At 39.8% G+C, this 22846-nt stretch overlaps 1 protein-coding gene across 1 annotated transcript in view; it reads left to right on the top strand.

Moving 5' to 3' along the window:
• The first annotated feature begins 7777 nt into the window (after nt 1-7777).
• Nucleotides 7778-22846, top strand: part of LOC308536139 (amine oxidase [flavin-containing] A-like) — a 59209-nt gene continuing 44140 nt past the window's right edge. The window contains exons 1-2 of the mRNA XM_081115188.1: nt 7778-10186; nt 22343-22437. Coding sequence (XP_080971314.1) covers nt 8779-10186; nt 22343-22437 — 1503 coding nt within the window. The 5' untranslated portion in view covers nt 7778-8778. The remainder of the gene's footprint in view (nt 10187-22342; nt 22438-22846) is intronic.

The raw sequence follows: 22846 nt of genomic DNA, 5'->3' as shown, positions 1-22846 counted from the left end.
CTTTTGGGGTTCCATATAGTTTTTAGAAAATGTTTTTTTATTGATTTCAGAGAGGAAGGGAGAAGGACAGAGAGATAGAAACATCATTGTTGAGAGAGAATCATTTATTGACTGCCTCCTGCACACCTCCCACTAGTGACTGAGCCTGCAACCCGGGCATGTGCCCTGACCGGAAATTGAATAGTGACCTCCTGGTTCCTAGGTCGATACTCAACCACTGAGCCATGCCGGCCAGGCCATTTGTATATCTTCTTGGGAGAAGTGCCTATTCAAATCTTTTGCCTATTTTTAAAATTGGGTTATTTCTCTGTTGTTGAGTTATAAAATAGCCTATGAACCTTAGCATGAATACTGCAATACAACTGGAATTCAAAAGACCTTGGAGAATAAGTGTTTTTTTCCTTGCAATGTGAATTAGGGAAGTTTTAATTCCTTTTGAAACTATATTTGTGAAACTGGAATTTTTCAATTTGTATCCATTAAGCAAACAAAATCAGAACTGATTGGATGTCTAATATGATATGTATATTGTCTTGCCCAAAGACAACCTCAATTTAATACTCTGATTCAAGCTAAGCAGTTTTTATACTTAATTATTTAAACTTTAACTTGTCTGTGCTTAAAATGTATTTTCTTGCTTTTTCATGCATAAAGGTACATTTTTATATCAAAAGTTTGGTTTATTTTATTTTTAAATATATTTTTATTGATTTCAGAGAGGAAGGGAGAGGAAGAGAGAGTTAGAAACATCAATGATGAGAAAGAACCATTGATCAGCTGCCTCCTGCATGCCCCCTACTGGGGATCAAGCCACAACCCAGGCATGTGTCCTTGACTGGAATCAAACCCTGAACCCTTCAGTCTGCAGGCCAACGCTCTATCCACAGAGCCAAACCAGCTAGGGCAGTATGGACATTTTTTTCATGAATAACTTTTGTTTATAACTAATTACCATGTAATAAAAAATGATCATTTATATTACCAAATATGTAAAGGAAGAAAAACCATTTAGGTAAGGGGTGTGTGTTTGTGTATGAACTTATATTTCTTTTTCTCTTAAAATGATTATATTTATATCTTTTTTCTTTTGTTTTCTTTTCTTCCCTTTTTTCTTTTTTGTCTCAAAGATCTGCATGGTCACTGCCATCCTCTGATGTTTCCAATAATTCTTCTTATCCATGAGTACGGTATATGCTTCCATTTATTTGTATCTTTTTCAATTTTTTCAGTATCTTATAATTTTCCAAGTATAGTGCTTTTACCTCCTTGTTTAAATTTATTCCTAGTTATTTTATTTTTTTGGATGCAATTGTAAATTGGATTTTTTTTAGTTTCACTTTCTGATAGTTCATTATCTATGCTAATAAAAGCATAATATGCTAATTAGAATGGTCCTTCAGGACAACCTTCTGGAAGAAGCCGGGGCTGCGAGGGAAGCAGGGGTCCTGGGTGCCTGCCAGCTGCCCAGGTCCCAGTTGCCGGCAGCTGGGGGAAGGAAGTCCTACTCTTGCACAGATTTCACGCATCCAGACTCTAGTTTGTATTTAAAAATGCAACAAAGCCTTGGCTGGTGTGGTTCAGTTGTTTGGATCGTTGCTCCTAAATGTGCTGGGTTTGATTCTCAGTCAGGGCACTTACCCAGGTTGCTGGTTGGATCCCAGTGGGGACTCGTGCGGGCGACAACCTATCACTGTTTTTTTTTTCTCTCTCTCTCTCTCTGAAATCAATTTTTAAAAATGCAACCGATTTCCAAATATTTATCCTTCCTGTTTCTTTTTGCAAATAAAAGTACATATTTTTCTTATATGAAGGCAGAGACACACACAAATAAATATACATATGTGTTATATATTCTTTTATACCTTGCTTTTATCACTTATATTCTGAAACATCACTCATATCAGTTCATAGAGATCATCTTCATTGTTTTATATGGCTGCATAGTGTTCCACTGTATAGACATATCAAAGTTTATGCAAACATTTTCCTACGGATGGGCATGCAAATTGTTTAGAATATTTTGCTATTAAAAATAATTCCAAAGCAAATAACCTTGCCCATGCGTTTTTCCTTTTTGAGGAAGTGTATCATTAGGTTAAATTCCTAGAAGTAGGACTGCTGGGTCAAAGGGTGAATGTATAAGTGATTTTGTTAGATATTATCAAATTCCTCTCAAAAAATGTTGCACCATTTTCCACTTGAGCTAGCAGTGTATGAGAGGGTGATGCATGTCTGTCGACAAAGAAGAACATTTTAAAAAACGGAAGATGTTGTCCCCAGAAAATGCTTAAAACTAAGTGTAAAGTAAAATTAGAAAGTCACAGGAGAAAATACATAGAGATATACATGTCATAAATGAAAAGTGAGTTGGAAAAAAAGAACTTAAAGTTCCAAATCCTAAACTGAAATGGCATAATCAAAATCTGCTGTAGAAGCAGTAAAGAATTCAATTAGAGTTGCCAAAAATTAAACCAGAAATAAACCAGAAATATGAAGGACAAATTTGATTAGCTCTCTCAGAATTCAGAGGAAAAAGGAAAAGATGATAAACGACATAGGAAGATGCTCTAATAACATAATTATAGGTATTTCTCAGGAAGAACCTCTTAAAACAGACTCAAGGGAAAGGGGTGGAACAAAGAATAAATATTAACTTATTTAAGGAAAAAATAAGAATTAAAAAATAGACATGATAATCCATGTTAGAGTAGAAGAAAACTTTCTTAACATGGGTGTTGGGGTCCAGCCCCAGCAGGTCCAGGGGTTCCCAAAGGTGTGGACGGAGTCAGAGAAGAATGAATGACACAGAGGCAGCATTCAGTTGATCAGCATGGTTGGGTTCTCTTTTTATTGTTCTATTACATCTATATTTATACTATTTGATCCATAAGCATGCCTCTATAATTACATGATGGTATGTTTCAGGGAACCTTCTACAGTTCCTAGTTTCATTTCCATAATCCTGTCTCTGTCTAGTTCTGTGGATTTTAATCTTGTCTAGGTTAATCTCTGTGTTCCATTACAGGGGCTATTCCAAGGCCACTGCTCTACTGATAGGCTACTAGGAAGTGACTGAAGGAGATTATCCTACCCAGTAAAGGTCATGTCCTCCCAGCCTCGCTGCTTGCCTTCCCTGGGACTGCCCTGTGTCAGTGGATCTCCAGGGGTATAGACTTTGGTGCTTTCCCTGGTGGGCAGACCCCTGGGGACGTGGTCCCAACAAGTCCCAAATTTATTGCCAACAGTCTTAGTCCAAGTTCTTCATAAGCAGTACCTGGTATTTCTGTAACACTAGGGGGACTTACTGATTTATTCTCTTCCTTAGTCCTGTTAACCCCTAACCTGGGGAAACAACCTTTCTCGGGGAGGTGGTCCTGGTTAAAACACATAGCGCTTAAGAGGGGGAGCAAACATATTCATATACGCCAGGTCTCTTGTAACATAAGCTGTGCAGATGTTTCTTCCCTGCAGCGACTGCGTCAAGCAACAAGGGTGGATTGGCTTCCGGCACATGGGGATTAATAAATACCCAAAAATTAAAACTCCGCAAATTGAAAGGATTCACGATAGATAGATATATATGCATACATGCATTTGTGTGTGTGTGTGTGTGTGTGTGTGTGTGTGTGTGTGTCTACATGCACACACAGACTCATATTATCCACACAAAATTGTGTAAGTTAGGGATAAATTAAACAATTTCCTGCAAGTATTCTGGAAATAAAGATATCTCTTTTAAAGATGGTGAATAAAACTGCCAAATATAAACTTTCTAGATAAATATTTAGGAATAGTTATCACCCTAATTAAATTAACCAAGACAGTTTTTAATTGGTGAAATGATTCTAAAAATCATTTAAATATATAAAAATATATTTACAGAAAGAATATGTAAGAATGTTATAAATAATTTGTAAAGAGTTTTGGGAAGTAACTAATCCTTTCATCGGATAATGTTTACTGTAAAACAACAATAAGTAAGTCAATGTGGCATCAGTGGCAAAGTGGCAAGAATAAGCAGGTCAAGCCCTAACTGGTTTGGCTCAGTGGATAGAGCATCGGCCTGCGGACTGAAAGGTCCCAGGTTCGATTCCGGCCAAGGGCATGTACCTTGGTTGCGGGCACATCCCCAGTAGGGAGTGTGCAGGAGGCAGCTGATCGATGTTTCTCTCATCGATGTTTCTAACTCTCTATCCCTCTCCTTTCCTCTCTGTGAAAAATCAATAAAATATATATTTAAAAAAAATAAGCAGGTCAATATAACAGAGGAGATGGTTCAAAACCAGATCTCAGTATTTATATTAGATAAGGTAAAACACATCTGTGGAGAATGGAAGGATTTTTCAACAGTTTTGTGATTGGTTAATATTTGGGTTTGTGAGGGGGTGACTATTCAGATCCTCACAATAGAGCACATAGCAAAATACAAACCAGTAGATTCAGATTAAATAATCAAATTTTCAAATATCAAACCATCAAAAAAACAAAAGGAGATTAGATTTTACCCATCAGGTTTCTAAGTTTAAAAACAATGGGAGAAAGCACTGAAGGATAAATATAAGCACATAAACTTAAAATTTCTATATACCTAAAATGCCACAAATGATACTAAAATATAAATTGGAACAAACTATTTGCAGTGAAAATACCAAATGAGGGGTTAACATCTTATTATTAAAGCACTTACAGAAAGGTATAAACTGATCATTCACAACAGAAGAAAGTGAAATGGTTAATAAATATATTACTGATAAACATATTGATTACTGATAAAGTATTTCATTAGTAATCAAGGAAACACTGACTAGAAGAGCAACACCATGCTGATTGTTCACCTGTCAAGGTAAGAAAGGTAAAAAGAAGTTAACTTGCTTAATGTTGGAGTGAGGGCAGTAAGAAGACAGTCATTCTTAGACATTGCTGGTGAGGTATAAATTTGTATGATCTTTTGGGCAAATACTATAAATTGGTAATTTCAAAGAGTTTAAAAAATGTTCCTACTTTCTTACCCAATAATTCTATTTTTAGGATTCTATCTCAAGGAAATTCTGAGAACTATGTACAATATTTTCTGCACAAAAATGTTCATGCCATGTTATCTATTATATAAAAAATGGAAAGTACTAAATGTTTAATGTTAGAAGATAATGGTTAAGTAAATTATAGTTCATGACATGGATAAAATGTAGTTTTTCTAAATTAAAATGTCTGTATTGTGTAATTACTTAAGTATTTTATATTTATTTGCTCATTGAATCCTCACTACAATGATACTGGATATTTTTCCTTGATCCTTCCAGGTGCACCCAACACTATTCTCTAGCCCAGTGGTTCTCAACCTTCCAAATGCCGAGAACCTTTAATACAGCTCCTCATGTTGTGGTGACCCCCAACCATAAAATTATTTTCGTTGCTACTTCATAACTGTAATGTTGCTGCTGTTATGAATCATCATGTAAATATCTGATATGCAGGATATATTTTCATTGTTACAAATCGAACATAATTAAAGCATAGCGATTCGCACAAAAGCAATATGTAATTATATATGTGTTTTCCGATGGTCTTAGGCGACCCCTGCGAAAGGGTCGTTCGACCCCCCAAGGGGTCTCGACCCACAGGTTGAGAACCCCTGCTCTAGCCTGTTCTGTCCCCTGAAGGTTGACCTATCAGGACTCATTTACAGGCTCCCTTGCCTTCCAGCTTCTGGTTAGGTGAAGTCAGTTAAGAGGACCAGCAGGAGATTGGAGGGAGGGAGGAGAGGAAGATTGGGTGTTTATCTGTCCTGGCTCCCTCCCTGAGGGTTTCCTGGGGGCTGACTGCCTCTCTGAACTAAAGAACACAGCTTGAATCAGGCAGCCCTTTCCAAAAACCAGTATTGCCAGGTTCTGATTACTGCTCTCTCCCCTATAGTAATGCTTTCTTGCTGTCCCCAGTCTGGATAACAGCACAATTCCTTGTGGTTTCTCTCCATTTTACCCACATCTTTTAAAACACTTCCTTTATGATAACTCTCTTCAAATGATCTGCAGTTTGCTGTTTCCTTCTGGAATCCTGACAGAACAATTTATGAGACTGTATGGGGAGGAGATAGGCACAGAGAAGTTAAGTAAGTTGCCCCAGGTCACACAAGGGAAGAAATAATACTTGTACGATGTCATAATTATTTCTTGATTAATCTATTTTAAAATTATTTTTATTATTTTTATTACAATAGACATACAAAATATACAATACAAACAATAAAGTGAATAGAGAAAACACTCCTATTTCTACCCATCATTTTTATCCATCATTCATTTAATGAGACTTCCATATTTTTATTTCCATAAAAATACTCTATACCTTCATCTGGCGGTTTCAAAGTCACTTGAAACTCAACATGGTCAAGATCTTTTAAATCCTAGCCATGACCAAGTCCTGTCAATTTGACATGTAAATGTCTCTAATGTTCCACATCTGTCCAGTTCCACTGCTGCCATCCACCTTAATGATCACCTCTTCTTTAAAGAATTCCGAAGTTTGGTTTCCCTCTATTTTTGTCTCCTTCAATCCATTAGTCAGACTGCAGGCAGATAGACTTTTTCTAAATGCAATCTAGTCACATTGCTCTCTGCTTAAAAAATTGTAGTGGCTTGCGTTGCGTTGTTTTAGAATACATACCAAGCCTGACCAGTGTGGCTCAGTGGTTGAGCACAGAGACCCATGAACCAAGAGGTGACCGGTTCGATTCCCAGTCAGGCCACATGCCCTGGTTGCAGGCTCCATTCCCAGTTGGGGGCTTGCTGGAGGCAGCTGACCCATGGTTCTCTATCAATGTTTCTATCTCTCTGTCTTTCTCCCTTCCTCTCTCTCTAAAATATATATGAATATATATAAAAGAATATGTACCAAGATCGTATTGGGGCCAGCAGATCTCGGTAACTTTGTTTCTGGCTTCTCCCCTTGCTATAGCTCCATTGGCTGGCTGTCAGTGGCTTCAGTAAACAATGCTTCTAGCTACCCCAGGACCTTTGTCCACATTGTTCCCTCTTTCTGGAACATTTTTAAAGCCTTCTTCCCAAAGTTAACCTTGAGAGTGGTCAGGACACCCTAACTCTTTCTTAGTACTATAGACCTTTCCAAAAATAAGATTGATTAGAGTTTGGATTGACAATAAAGCTTGTGGTTGTCTATGTCCTTGTATTGGCTCTGCTAATGACTACATGATTGATGAAAGTCTCCAACTGTCTTGTGTCACCTCTGTATCCTCTGTACCCTGCCCTGTAGCTAGCATAGAGTATGAAATAAAATATTTCAATGAAAACAACAGGAATAAGGAGAAATTTGGACAGGATCATATTTTAAAGGGCTGAATTCTTTTTTAAAATATATATTTTATTTTTTAATTTTTTTAATTTTTTAACTTTTTATTTATTTTTTCTCTCTTTTTTGTTTTTTAATTTTTTAAAAATATATATTTTTATTGATTTCAGAAAGGAAGGGAGGAAGAGAGAGAGGGAGAGAGAGGGAGAGAGATAGAAACATCAACGATGAGAGAGAATCATTGATCAGCTGCCTCTTGCATGCCCCACACTGGGGATCAAGCCCATGACCCAGGAATGTGTCCTGACTGGGAATGGAACTATGCCCTCCTGGTTATGGGCCAATGCTCAATCACTGAGCCATGCTGGCTGGCCAGAGGGCTGAATTTATATCAATTTCTTCTGCTTCAAAGTCTAACAAGATAAAAATGATAACTATTTAGTAGTAAAAGCTATTAAAACTGGATAAAGAAAACACTAAATCTATATTTCCTTACAGTTTCTTCAATAGGATATTGTTTGACACAGAATGGGGTTAGGGGTGGGTATTAAATATGTTTATAGGCGGAAACCAATACTGGTTAACTTCCTAGAGTTCTCATTATCTACTTTGAATCCATGTCATCATTACATCTGTCTTTGAGGGGTTAGTGATGACAAATTCAGCTCTGTTGGGAAAAGTGTAAATTTAAGGGATAAAAGTAGCAAGACAAGAGCCTGACTGCGTAGTAAAATATGTGCTGTAGAGACAATCCTCTCTTCAGTAAGGGGTGTGTGTGTGTGGCGCGCGGGGGGGGGGGGGGGGGGGGGGAGGGCACGTGTATTTTTTTTTACTTTGTTTTATTTCTGCACCGTAGCCATCCCCTGACCTTCGATTTTAAACTGCAGACCCCACTTAATCTGTTATCTCCGAGTTATTTTCTCGACTACTTGCTTCAATTTCGGTTAAGCACCTGGGCTTGGAAAAACTCAAGAGAAAAACCAATCATCGACGTCACCAAGCGACCGTTGGCGCTTCACCCCGCCCCCTCTCCAGGGAGGGCGCCAGGCCGCGTGACCACGCCAGGCCCCTTGTGACGTCAGAACGAGCCAAACCAAGTGGGGCAAGTGGGGAGGGGGGGCCGGCGACACTACCATCCAGGTTCCCTTCCTTAAAGTCCCCGCTTTCTGAAGTCGACCTTGGCCCCCGGTCTCTTTTCAGTTAAAGTGTAAGAATCACAGCCCCAGGTTGAAGCCCCCTCCCACGCGGCCACGCCCATATTCTCACCCGGCCGCCGGCGCCATCTTGGTAACCCCCCCCCGCTCCCTCGGTGGTTTCGCCCACAGCCGCTTGCCCGCCCGGATATTACACTCCTCATTTCCGGGAGCGGCCTCGGCGGTGGCGGATTGCTGGCGGCTGCGTCAGAGAGGCGGGCGCTCTCAGGGGCGGAGCGAAGTTGAGGAGGACATCACCCACCCAGCGTGACGGTGAACGATGAGCTCACAGCCCTCGGACGCCTCCCAGGGCGGCGGCCAAGACGGCGGCAGAGGCGGCCCGGGCGGCGGAGGGAGCGGGCCGGAGGCCGCGGCAGCGCCAGGTGTCATGGCCGCCTCGGCCCAGCACCCTGCCGCGGCCTCCGTCACGGGCTCCAGTACCGTGTCTGAGTGGCGAACTGTGTCTTATTTGCCTTCCAGCACCACCCAGTCGGTCATTTCCACGCCCGACGCCGACGACTCCTTAAGCTCCAGCATGTTTTCTCAGGTCACTCCCTCTTCGGGCCAGGGACCCGCCACCGCGTCTAACACCGGCCTCCCGGGCTCGCTCGCCTTGGACCAGACCAGCGGGGTCTCCAGTTCAGACAGTGGCTCCACCAGCCCGGAGGGGGATGACCCCGACAACCTCGGGGTAACAGCCACTGAGATTGAGCCTCCTCCATGCAGTAGCACCCTCAAAAGAGTATCAATATCGGTGGAAGAAGCCATCCGGTCCCCTTCGCCCAGCCTCCACCGAGAATCAGAAGGGGCGACATCTCCTGAGTCCAGCAGCACTTCTGAAGTATCTATACATGGCGCCGCCCTGCGCGCATCGCTCGGCTTCATCCAGGACTCGGGGTCAGTGCTTACGGTACCGCATAACAGCCCCCAGGGGTCGTCAGAAGAATCCCTGTCATCCGTAATAATCCACAACCCAAAAGTAACTGCACCAAGACCTATCCCGTTCCAGGGCCCTTTCCTAGAGTCGATTCAGGCGTCCCCCTCGCAAACAACAATCAGCAGTGAAAGGAGTTCGGTGCAAGAAGATACCGACTCCTCCAACTTCTCGCTAGAGGCCGAGCAGGGGTCGCCCCCGTCCTCGTTGTTGAGCTCGGCCAGGAGCTCAACACAAGATCGGCTCATGTCCATGACCTCCTCGCAAGTGGCCGATCAGGGGTCCCACCCGTCCTCAGTGCTCAGCACCCCACGTAGTTGGTCACAAGAAGCTGTCACGACGCATGGCTCTTCCAGAGGGTTGGCCTCGGAGTCCCGCCCCCTTCGGCATTCTGGCCCACAGTCTTCTTTTCCTGTGGACTCCTCCCAACTGCTGGCAAGAATGTCCGCCCAGCGCGTGCTGCCCAGTGTCAGTCGAATGCCAATGGAAGCATCAGACCCGCCCAGGGACTCCCGCGGGGTGTCAGTACAAGTATCCGCTCCGCCCTCAGGGCGGGACGCTGCTTGGCAATCCCTGGATGAACTGGCTCCACCCCTGGGCTCCGAGGAAGAGTGGGTAGAAGAGAGCTCCGCACCCTGGGCCACCCTCAGCCTCTCTCCCTGGGAGACTGTCAACCAGAGCATGGCGAGTCGGGAGAGGGCGAGTGTCTCCGGCCACCTGTTCGACGTAGTCGTGATAGGAGGTGGCATCTCAGGTCAGTGTGAACCTTACAGGTAGCCCGAGGGTCCCTGGTTGCTCTGGAGTAGGGGCTGGCATTTGGGGAGGGGGTTCTCTTTGGTGCATTTGAAAGAGTGCAATAGTGGCTGCCCCCAGACCAAGCAGTGCAGAACTGGGGGTTGTGCCAGTTTTGTTGGTGGTGTGCATGGGGAGAAGCTGGAACAATAATTTGTTACTACTATTAAATGCTAACAGTTAGCTCTTGCTGTGCAGTTCTATTTAGCACTTTATGTGGATTTTCTCAATCCTGAGCAGCCTGACGGGGGGTTCATAGAGTCGCCTCCATTTTACAAAACCAAGAAACTGAGGTGTTAGAGTCAAATTACCTAGCGGGGAAGCGGCTAAATGATATTCTCCCATTTAACGGTCTCACTTCTAATTCCTGAGGTGGCTGCTTTGCCTCACTGATTTCATGTCATTTGCCCTCAACAGGCAAAGGACATCAGTATCCGGATTTTTGTAGTGTTGATGTAGTAATAGTGTTATTCCAGTCCTCCTCTTTTTAAAGTGCCTTTCCTTAGAAAATTTGGTAAGTGAACAGGAAGGAGGAAGAATTGCTAAAGAAAAAGGTTCAAATATATGCAGACAGACGAAAACTAGAATTTAGGTGGTGAGCACAATATAGTGTATACAGATTTCAAATTAGAATGCTGTATAGCTGAAACTTATGCAATATTAACCTATGTTACCTCAATGAGAAAGATCAATAAAAAAAGAAAAAGAGGGGCAGGCTCTTAGTTTTAACCTACTCCCACTGTATATTTTTAGAGCTTGCAGGAAGATGTAGGGCATTTATTGCCCAAAGAGAATCTCTTTGTGAAGCTGGGATCAAGGTCAACTCAGGGTATGCCCTATTGTGTCTTTTAATAAGAGCTCCCCCTCCTCCCAATCATGTCCTGTGTTGAGCCAGCTGATGGGCCTGAGTTCCCCTGGTCCTACCTTAGGTTTGTAGCTGACCAATGGAGTGGTGCATGAGGCCTTTCACTATTGTCCTGGAAACCCCATCATGACTGATATATTAAATTGTCACTTATGTTGTCATAATTCGTATACATGTTTGAAATTTACAAATTATGTTTCAGCTTTAGCAAGAATCCCACACTAATCTGTCCACAACTCAGAAGGGTGTTAATAATTCTGAAGTATACCTGCAGGATCTGATTTAGAAAGAGGGAGAAAGGCAGGGAGTAAGTATGCTGGCCCCACAGAAACCATTTTTATGTATACGCCTTTTGAGGAGACTCTCAACATGCTTACAAATTAATTTTGGGTGAAGATAGCTTTTTACTTAGCCTGTTGAGGATAAACAGTCTTAATCACCGGAAAAGAGATTGACATAAGCTGTTGCTTTGACAACTCCAGCCAGTGCCAGCAAAAACATGCATGTATGTTGGAGCATCACAGGAAAGCAGATCCTGGTGGACAGTAAGAAAAAGAAATATTTCCCAGCTCTGGACAGGTAGCTCAGTTAGTTAGAGAGTCATCCCGATAAATCAAGGTTGCAGGTTTGATCCCTGGTCAGGCTACATACCAGAAGAACCAACCAATCAATGCATCTATTCATGGGACAACAAATCTCTCTCTCTCTCAAATTAATAAAAATTTAAAAAGGAGTAGTTCTCTTGCTTTCATTCATTCATTCATTCACTCACACAGCAAACATTTGTTGAGTGCCTGCAATAGACTGCTTTTCCAAAATCCTAAAGCAATATGATTGTTGATCACTGGAAAACAAATATGAGAATGTGTAATGTAAATTGATTAGTTCTGTTTCTTCTCCTATCTCCATATCATCCATATTTCACAATTCAGGGTTCTTTCTGAGATATTGTTCTTGTCTTTTCACTGTTCTGTGCTCCAGTATTTCTTCAGGAATATATTTTTTTTATTTTTCCTCTGCCTGATTACCTGCTCTTTTCCCTTTACCATGCAGGTCATGACCCTTACGCTTTATGTCCTTAGAACTGCAGGTCCCTTTTGGTTCTCATTCTAAATAAATAACCAGCTTCATACTGCATCTTATATATTTTTTTTAATATATTTTATTGATTTTTTACAGAGAGGAAGGGAGAGAGATAGAGTTAGAAACATCGATGAGAGAGAAACATCGATCAGCTGCCTCCTGCACATCCCCCACTGGGGATATGCCCGCAACCCAGGTACATGCCCTTGACCGGAATCGAACCCAGGACCCTTCAGTCCGCAGGCCGACGTTCTATCCACTGAGCCAAACCGGTTTCGGCTGCATCTTATATTTTTAATTTTGCATTCTTTTTTCTTAAGAACGGCACCCACATTCTATAAAACCCACATTCTTTGAAACCCGCATCTGTCCATGGTTGCTATTATTAATTTGGGTGTTTTTTTTTTCCATTCAGGGGAAGTAAAGGGCATTTCTTGCACAGGATTCCTATTCCAGAAGCCAAGTTTCAGTCCATCAGTGACAATGGAAAAGGCACTAGGCTTCCTCTCATATTATCTCTATCTGTCAGATTTGGGTGATTTTTTTAATGCCAAAACTGACTAGAAACATTGCCTTGTGGCTGTTGTGTCTTCCCAGATAGTTCACAGCTGCAAGTTTGGCTCTTGATAAACTTTGCACACAGAATGGGTGTTTCATAAGCAAATGAGAGAGAGGCATTACTTCCCAAGGGTTCCTGAGAAATCAAACACATCTTTTGTGGGTGTTTAGCAGTATCTCATGAGTGACTTTATATTCCCTATATCAGTTGTAAATGCTTTCGGATATTTATTGTAATTTTTGTCAAGACTTGTACATTTTTTTTATCCTCACCCGAGGATATTTTTTCCATTGATTTTTTTTTTTTTTTTTTTAGAGGAGAGAGTGGAAAGGAGGGAGGAGGGAGAGACAGAGAGAGAAAGAAACATCGATAAAAGAGAGACACATCCATTGGTTGCCTCCCACATGTGCCCCAACCAGGCCCAGGGATTGAGCCTGCAACCAAGGTACATGACCTTGACCTGGAATTAAACCCTCAACCTTTTGGTCTGCGGGCTGATGCTCTAACCACTGAGCAACTGGCCAGGACAGGTCTTATATTTTAATACATTACTCACACCCTTATAATATATGGCCAGTACTTCTCATCTGCAGTATTACTCCTATTATATAACAAAATCGCTCCCAGGAGAGCACAGTTTCTCAATGACATTCCTCAAAATCAACTCGATATTAGCAGAATTATCTTTCATTTTGTATATCTTTGATTGCACAAAGAATAGCAACAAATTAATATATCTCTCTTTTGTCATTAAGATACATAAAACAGAGTGTAGCTCACAGCCACAAAATTTCTTTTTCTGTCCACTCACCAATTCAATAATATTATATAGTATGTTAGTAGTTGAGAGGGGGAACACCCCTGCTCGTTTGTAAGCAGCATGATGGTATCTTTTATATGCTCTGGCCCTTATCCATCATCCATCATCTGTCATCAAGTCCTTTTTGAAACTCTTTTCATGTTTTCTGTGACACTATTGGACCCTGAGTTGTTTTCCCACACTGATTGCTCCTTTTCTACTTCTTCCATTGTGCCCATATTCTTGTGATGTGAACTTCTACTTTTGAAATGGCCTCAAGGTTCAGCTGTTCACCTTTGGGCTCTTGTGCCCCCTCTTTCTCCTTTCAAGACTTCAACCTTCCCTTATCTATAGAAAGCTCTCAAGTCTCCAGTTTGAATCTTTCTTCCTCCAAATTCCAGTCTCATAGCTCATATACTCCTGGCTATTTCACAGTTGAGTGTCTTGTTCTTACTTCATATTTCACATGCCCTAAAGCCTCCTTGCTCTCCAACCCAGCTTCTCTTCTTTAATTCCTTAACAGTCTCTTTGGCACCACCATATCCATGCCATCATTTTTTAAAAAAATATATTTTATTGATTTTTTACAGAGAGGAAGGGAGAGGGATAGAGAGTTAGAAACATCGATGAGAGAGAAACATCGATCAGCTGCCTCCTGCATACTCGATCAGCTGCCTCCTGCACACTCCCTACTGGGGATGTGCCCGCAACCAAGGTACATGCCCTTGACCGGATTCAAACCTGGGACCCTCGAGTCCGCAGGCCAACGCTCTATCCACTGAGCCAAACCGGCTAGGGCCATTCCATCATTTTTGACGCATCCTTTTCTATAACTTCTGTACCTATTCAACAGATCCTTCTAGCTCCTCTTGGGCTTTTCCTTTTCCCCATTCCCAGTGACACCTCTGTCCCCATCTTCCTAGGGGCTGCTGTTTACTTTGGGTTCTCCCCTTATGTCCATCCTGCAATGTTCTCTCAGATTTAATTTTTTAAAACACTTCTTTCATCACCTCGCTCTTCTACAAGACCTTCAATGGCCTATTACCAGCTCTTCAACTCTCCTCCACACCTCCAATTATCTGGCCCCACATTGTTGGACAAGTAGCATTTCCTACTATCCCCAACACTGACTTGAGCTTTAATCACATTGTTCTCCTGTCCTCAGAGCTACCCCAGGTTTATTTTGTCCCTTCATTTCTTGGTTTTGTTTTTCTTAACATGGAAATGCTTCTCTGACCATTTATATTCTATCTATTATTCAGTACCTGATTAAGAATCCTTTCCTTGGTAATTCTGGCTCCCCCTTGATTTTTCTCTCCTTTTGTAGTGCTTATAATCTATATCTAATAAGTCACACTTATTTTCGATCTCTATTTCTTGATGTTATTTTAAGTATAATGGGTCAGTCACTGACTTTAGATGCTAGTTCTTACTCATGAGTTGATGCAAATGTAACATGATAGAAACCCAGTGACATAAGATTTAAAAACCTGCCATTAACAGAATTTCTGAATTGGCTCTCTTTAGGGAGAGAGTAAAAAAAGCTCACTGTCAGGGGACATTGCATACTTTAGATCTTTGGGCCAAAGGGGTTTTTATTCGGTCCAGTCACCTGAAATTTTAATCCTCTGTAGCTTTGAATACATCTAGGAAAGGGGATTCTGGTCTATCCCTCACAGCAGCTCATTATGAGCAGAGGTGGCTCTGGTGCCTAAACTAGGCCAAGCATTTGGAAGCCTCTACCATATGTTAGATCACAACAAAAGAGGTGTATAAAAATGGGTAAGTAGTGTCCTGCCCCATCCTCTTGCAAGAAGTAATCAGGTAGGAAAATAATCGACATGAATTCAGTGAGAGAAAGATTAATGTTGTGAATATGAACAAAGTGCTGGGACCTGGAAAGGTAAGTAGGACTTTAACAGTTAGAGATAGGAGGATGAAAAAAAAGATATACCAGAAAGGAGAGACCAGAGGAGCTCAGATACTGAGTCATGAGACTGTGATCCATACATGAGCAGTGTTTAATTTTAAGCCCATGGCAAGAGTTTCAGGGATGGAAAGTAATTGCCTATTGTGTCTCTAGGAATGTGATCCTGGTAGCCATTGAGCTCACCCCTGTGTGCCACATCTGCCCATGTTTTGTTTTGTTTTTTTTTACCTGGGTGAGTTGTGAATGGTTAGTGAGTGCACAGTGAAAACACTGTAGTCCTAAGGCTGTAAACTCCTGGCTGGTTAAAAAGTGTGTTGTGTTTTTTTCTCTCCATATATTTGGAAAGGAAATCCCAAGTGTCATATAGAAAGTATTTTCAAATAGTGTCTAAGCCAGTGGTTCTCAACCTTGGCTGCACATTAGAATCACCTGGGAATCTTTTTTTAAAATCCTGATTTCTGGGCCTCATCCTCTGGAAATTCTGTTTCTTTGTGATGGGGTGAGGCCACAACATGAGTCACAAAGAAACAGAATTTCCGGAGGATGAGGCCCAGAAATCAGGATTTTAAAAAGATTCCCAGGTGATTCTAATGTGCAGCCAAGGTTGAGAACCACTGGTCTAAGTGATAGAGAACTCACCTAGATTTTTATCTATGAACCTATTCAACTAAAAGATTTGAGAGCACTAGTCACCCTGAACTTGGTGCTGCATAAAGTCAGCAGGGATTAAAGCTTTCTGTCATGAGGCAGAAAAGCTGTTTTGCAAGAAGATTGCTGATAATGTTTTGAATTTTGACAATTGAGTCAACAACATACCACAATTTCCCTTTTTGCTGAAATATTCCAGCCTGAAGAATCATTTCTGCTAAGAGCATTTTAGGCATTTTAACCCAGAACTTGGTAGCACATACCTGTGATTTTTTAGCGTTAAGGAAAAGCTTACATTTTAAAAATGCAGCTTCTTTTTGGTGCTTTAGTTACTTAGATACTCTGAGGTTCCGTGCAGGCTGAGCATTAACTTTCTGACTTTTAGGATACTTTCTTGCCCCTATTTTGTAGTTTTTCTCAAAAATAAACTAAGATACTTTAACTCTATAAACATTTTTATGTTGAACAAAGAATACAAGAAATACATTTATTTGGGTTCTGATATTTTGATATTTTCATGATTGAATGAGCTTTGGGGTTGATCTGACATTTATTGGGCACTTTTAGCATTTTGCCAATGCTAATTGATTTTAATTTATACATAATTCTCAGCTAATATGAAAAATACATATAACAATAGTATAATTGTATAACTGTAGTGTAATTGGATCACAGAGACAAATTATTGAGAAAAAGAAATGTAGAAGCCTGCTATTGGCAAATATTGGGTCATACAGTCTTTGTGCAGGTGTGACAAACATATTTTGCATATGACAAATCTTGCCAGTGTTTGGATTCGGGTCTCCCAGAAAAAATGAAGTTATAAGTTTTATATCACATACAAGGGTTTGCAAGAGTGTAGACATCTAGCCAGCACTTGTTTGAAGGCTATACTTTCATATATATAAAATGAATTGATTTCATAATGACAGTTACTTTTCATTTTAACTTTGAGTTACTCAGAACTCCACAAAATGAATCAAAAGAAGTTCAGTTACATTTTGAAATATTGTAAGGTTTGAGACAAGTTGATTATTAGGACTGTTTATTTTGAAAAACGTTTCATAATTTTACCAGTAATTTGTATTTTCCTTAGCTAATGTATTCCTCATTATGTTGTCTAAAATTATGAATTAGGGCTGCTTGAAATCTTAAGACAGTTTTGCCATTTTGTAAAATTAAACATTGGATTCCGTTATATATGATATATCTGCCAGTATTGTTTTAGTAATTAGCAGCTTCCTAAAGGTCTGAGTCTTCAGCTTTCTCTTTCAGACTCCTTCTCAACATTTTTTTCTTCCATGTGGTATTCTGGAAATGGTTTGAATCATGTCTCATTTTTGACATCCTACACTAACTTAAATCAGTGTCTGGGTCTTTCTTACAGGTGCTCATTCACACTTTCCCCACAGTTCCTTTGAGCCTTAGTTAAAAGCCCTATTCTAGTTGTTGCTAGGCTAGAGTAATTAAAACCCCATTTTGTAGTAATATTTAATCAATTGATTAGGTAAGAGTGTCAGTAAGAACATGAAAACCAGATAATAAGCTTTCAGAGATCATTTACATATTAACCGTGCTCAAGGATCACACAATTGCAGCCTATAAAAGCTCAGAAGTACCAAAACTGAGACTCAGAGGTCAACTACCACATGCCACAAAATTCTTAGTGGTATAACTTCACTTTGGACCCCTAAAATATTGACTGTCAGGACAGTGCTCCTGTACTCTATAGGGCAGTGATGGCGAACCTTTTGAGCTCGGCGTGTCAGCATTTTGAAAAACCCTAACTTAACTCTGGTGCCGTGTCACATATAGAAATTTTTTGATATTTGCAACCATAGTAAAACAAAGGTTTATATTTTTGATACTTATTTTATATATGTAAATGCCATTTAACAAAGAAAAATCAACCAAAAAAATGAGTTCGCCTGTCACCTCTGACACGCGTGTCATAGGTTCGCCATCACTGCTATAGGGTCATTCATAGAGCTGTAGTAAACCTTATTATTGCTTTCCTTTGATGTTTGATGTTCTAAAACAGCAGTTCTCAAACTGTGGGTCGCGACCCCTTTGGCGGTCGAATGACCCTTTCACAGGGGTTGCCTAAGACCATCCTGCATATCAGATATTTACATTATGATTCATAACAGTAGGAACATTACAGTTATGAAGTAGCAATGAAAATAATTTTATGATTGGGTCACAACATGAAGAACTGTATTTAAAGGGCCAGAAGGTTGAGAACCACTGGTCTAAAACCTAGTAGTGACTGTTGTTACACAGTAACTTATAATTTAAAATATATTACATGAAGTGTTACTGATTAATGAACATTTAAATTAAAATATGGGGCATCCTATTCAGTCAAATGGCCTTTATATAAAGAATTTACTTCTTTTTTTTAAAAAGTCATTCCTAGTATGTGTAAGATAATGCATAATGATTGTTTACTTTAGGTAAGTGGTACTTAACCTTTGGGAGCAAATGTCCCTTTACATCTGATGAAAGCTATTGGACCTTTTCACCAAAAAATATGTGTATTTTTATACCAGGCCAACATCTGATGTTATAGAAACCTTTTCAGTGTTATTGTCCCTGTAGTGTAAATATTTGGGGTTCATACCGAGACTTCACAGAAGCTGTGAAAAACAAGAATTCAAAGGCTTTATTAGGTCATTAGACAGTTACTAGGAATGAATTTATAAATAGACAGTGACAAAAAGTCAAGACATACTGGTTGAATTATAAGGCATCTGCATTTCCTACATTAAGACCATAATAAATAGAACAGGGAACCTGACATGGTTTGAAACGAAATAATCTGGTGAACAAAATGGAAGGCTTTGGTGATTGATGTGATTTTTTTAGTAGTTTTCTAAGACTGGTATTTTCAGATCTTACATATTGAAGTGAATCCATTGATGTTAAATACAGTCATGTGCTGCTTAAGGATGGGGATATGTTCTGAGAAATGCATTCTTAGGTAATTATGTCATTGTGCAAATACTGTGGAGTGTACTTATACAAACCTGGATGGTATAGCTCACTACACACCTAGACTGTATGGTATACCATCATTGTATATGCTGCCTCTCATTGACCTTTAAAATGGCATTATAACGTGCATGACTATACATTCCTGATTTAATATGCATTTGTAATAACTTATAAAGATCATTGGTCACTGAAGCATTTGACAAAATTCGGACCCAAATGGAAGAGTTCAGTTCTCTAGTTTATCTGTCTGTTCATTTGTCTCTCCAGGGACCATGTGAAACATAGGTGCTTGAGGTTGGTTCAGGGGTTCAGTGGTGATGCAGAGAAGGGAGCAGTAAATGAGTGACAAGGAAAGGATTTCATGGAGGAAACAATGCTTGACGGAAGTGGTATGGATTTTGGGTGCATCCTGAAATGTAATGAAAATGACCTTTAATATAACCATTTCCAGATTAAGCAAATTCACTGTGACATGTGGCTTAAATTAAAGCCCTTTTTTTCTTGCATGTATCTGTTCATTCATTCGTTTATTCACTTGATAAATATTTCTTGATTGAGTGGTCACTATGTGTCTTGAACAAAATTTATGGTTTTTACTGTCTATTTTCCCGCTTAAGGAATATTGCTTCTGAAACTTCAGTATGAGCTGATGTTTGAGTATATTTTTTATTGTCCTCAGAGTATTCGGTCCAAGAATCCAAATATGTAGTTACCAGAGACAATTTCACTGAATAATAGAACATTAACTTTAAAATTTCAATATGATGCATATTATACACATTCCAAAGTGGTAACAAACGTCAAAGTTAAAGAAACGTGTCACTTTTAAGAATAAACAGAAAGAACTAGGAGAGTCAGCAGAGCATTAGCCAGAGCTACATTAAAACTTTGTTTCAATACTCTTAGCTTTTGCTCTAGGCATTGTTCATCTGAAAACCTGCTCAGGGGACTTTATTACTGTAAATATGTGAACGTTGTACAATATGAAATCAGCTTTTGAAAAGTATGTTTTGAGGTATAGTTTTTTTGTTTTTTATTTTTTTTTTAAAGGCAGAGGGTAGAGAAATGCTAAGTTAAACAGGTGTCTTCACTGTAGGACTTATCAGGGCCTTTAATATGCCAGTGCGCACCACACATTTCCCAGAAGGAGAAACAACATGAGATATTCCAGCTTCCATGAATATTGATACTTTCCCTTGAGCATCTTGAAGACTAGTGTTCCATAAAACATTTTGGAATCTACTGCTTTAAACCCCAGTGCATCTTAGTGTGCAGAATCTGAGGAGAGCAGTGTGGAGCACCCTTGGTGTATTTTAAGTTTCAATGAAAGAATAGAGCAAATAATGAATTAAAGGGTAATTGCATTCCCCAACTTGGGTGAGATCCATTTATCTAAAGTGAAGACGAATGCTGAACAATAATTAAATAGATTAGGGCTGTCTAGACAGTCTGTCCAATTCAGTACAAATTGAAATTAATTGTTTTTATCTATTTATCATTTGAGACAACACTGTCTTTGAGCTTATCAAAGGGATTAGAAGATTTGGTGTTTTCAAAAGCAGAGATTATTTCTGAAAGGAAGCAGAAAATATAGATGGATACACAGATAGATGTATGTATGTATGTAAGAATGAATGGATGGGTGAATGTATGGATGGGTGAATAGATAGAGCAGCGGTTCTCAACCTGTGGGTCGTGACCCCTTTGGGGGTCAAACGACCCTTTCACAGGGGTCGCCTAAGACCATTGGAAAACACATATCATTACATATTGTTTTTGTGATTAATCACTATGCTTTAATTATGTTCCATTTATAACAATGAAATTGGGGGTCACCACAACACAAGGAAATGTATTAAAGGGTCGTGGCATTAGGAAGGTTGAGAACCACTGAGATAGATAGATAGATAGATAGATAGATAGATAGATAGATAGATAGATAGATGATAGATAGAAAAGGTTGAATGGACCAAATAAATGTGTGTGTACATGATGCTCTCTTGTTTTTTGCTAAAAAGTTCAGTACTGGTCCAAAGATCAAAAAATGTACTGTCAGTATTTAGACTCTGCTGACTTCTAATATTTATAATGTGCCAGGTGGCAATGTGTGCTAAGAAGAAAAATAAAACAGGATAACAGGGATGGTGTGACTGATGATTATATCACTTATCTATATTAATAGTAGGGTCACCGGACATTTTTTTGTGAGGACTATGCTACTTTTCAAGGTTTGTTCTGGTGAGGCGGTGGAGGTACTAGATTGCTTGTTGTGGAAGGAAAACCAGAAATTTAACTGGAAAGGGTGGCATGACTGAAATGGGCCAATTTCTTTTCTTTTCTTTTCTTTTTTTTGAAAGAGAGCATTGTGATTATGCTTAAAGATGCAAGGTAAAGGAAAAACCTTAGTGAGGTAAAGAAGGCAGGAGTAAGCGCCAAACTAGATTTCACAGTGACAAGGTAATTGAGATTTATATCCCAGGAAGCAAAGAACCTTTTTCTTGAAGGTTTCATTGCAGATGTAAGCCGGCAGGCAGACATCCCCCGAGGGGTCCCAGACTGCAAGAGGGTGCAGGCTGGGCTGAGGGACCCCCAGCCCCCAGTGCATGAATGTCATGCTCCAGGCCTCTAGTTGGATTATAACTCAAAGTATAAAATAGCCATTTATGAGTCCATACTAATATAAATAAATAAGCAAATAAATAAATAAATATCTCCTGAGCTGAAGAATTCTAAATAATTCATGTCCATATTTCACCCTCAAGGAAGTGGGACATAACTCCCCACTTCTTTTTTTTATTTTATTTTTCAATTACAGTCTTTATTCAGTATTATTTTGTATTAGTTTAGGTGTACAGCATAGTGGTTAGAAAATCAAAGTGATTCCTCCTCACCCCGATATTTCCAGTACCCACCTCGCACTAAGTCCTCTTAAATGTGATTTGATTATCATCAAAAAACAAAAAATATGTACTTTTAAAATTATTATACTTTGTCAACCAACCTTATGATATATAATAAAAGTATGATAGATAGTATAATATATATGACAGATTATAAAATTGGTGGTCCAATTAATCACAGTGTGGTCAGAATTTATTGAAAGACAGCAAAATCAATGGGTTGTGTATTGTGCCCTGCATTAATTTTATGTGTAGACCTGGTTAAATTTTATATGTTTCATGTTTACATGTTAATATGTTCTTTGATTTTGTTTTTCTTTTTTTTTTCCCCTTTAAGGATTGTCTGCTGCTAAACTGTTAGCTGAACATGAAGTTGATGTTTTGGTTTTAGAAGCCCGGGACAGAGTTGGAGGTAGAACGTACACTATAAGAGTAAGTGATTTAAATACTTATATATAGTATCTCACACAAACTAGAAGTGGGGTCATTAGAATACACAGAGCTAGAAGAGATCTCAAGAGTCCATGCAGCAAAGCCATTTGTCCTCCATAGCCCTAAAGTACTCCATCGAATCAGTGTCCCTTCTTTTCAACAAGCACTCACCAAAAGAGTAACAGCCTCTGACCCTCAGGAGCTTGCATTCTAATGAAGTACACAAAGGAGGACAAATAACTTTAGTCCAGCGTCATAATTTCCACCCTAAAGATCTAAATAGAATCTGTAGTGTCTTGGGGGAGGTTATGGTTTGACTGGACTCAAAGTAACTATACAGCACAACACACATGCATGCGCGCACACACACACATACACACACATGCGCACTTAGTATAGGTTCCTTATT

The sequence above is a fragment of the Myotis nattereri genome (assembly GCF_964212035.1).
Source record: "Myotis nattereri genome assembly, chromosome: X".
Taxonomy (NCBI): Eukaryota; Metazoa; Chordata; class Mammalia; order Chiroptera; family Vespertilionidae; genus Myotis; species Myotis nattereri.
The sequence above is the reverse complement of the archived record's forward strand: the minus strand, read 5'-3'. Positions and strand labels throughout refer to the sequence as shown.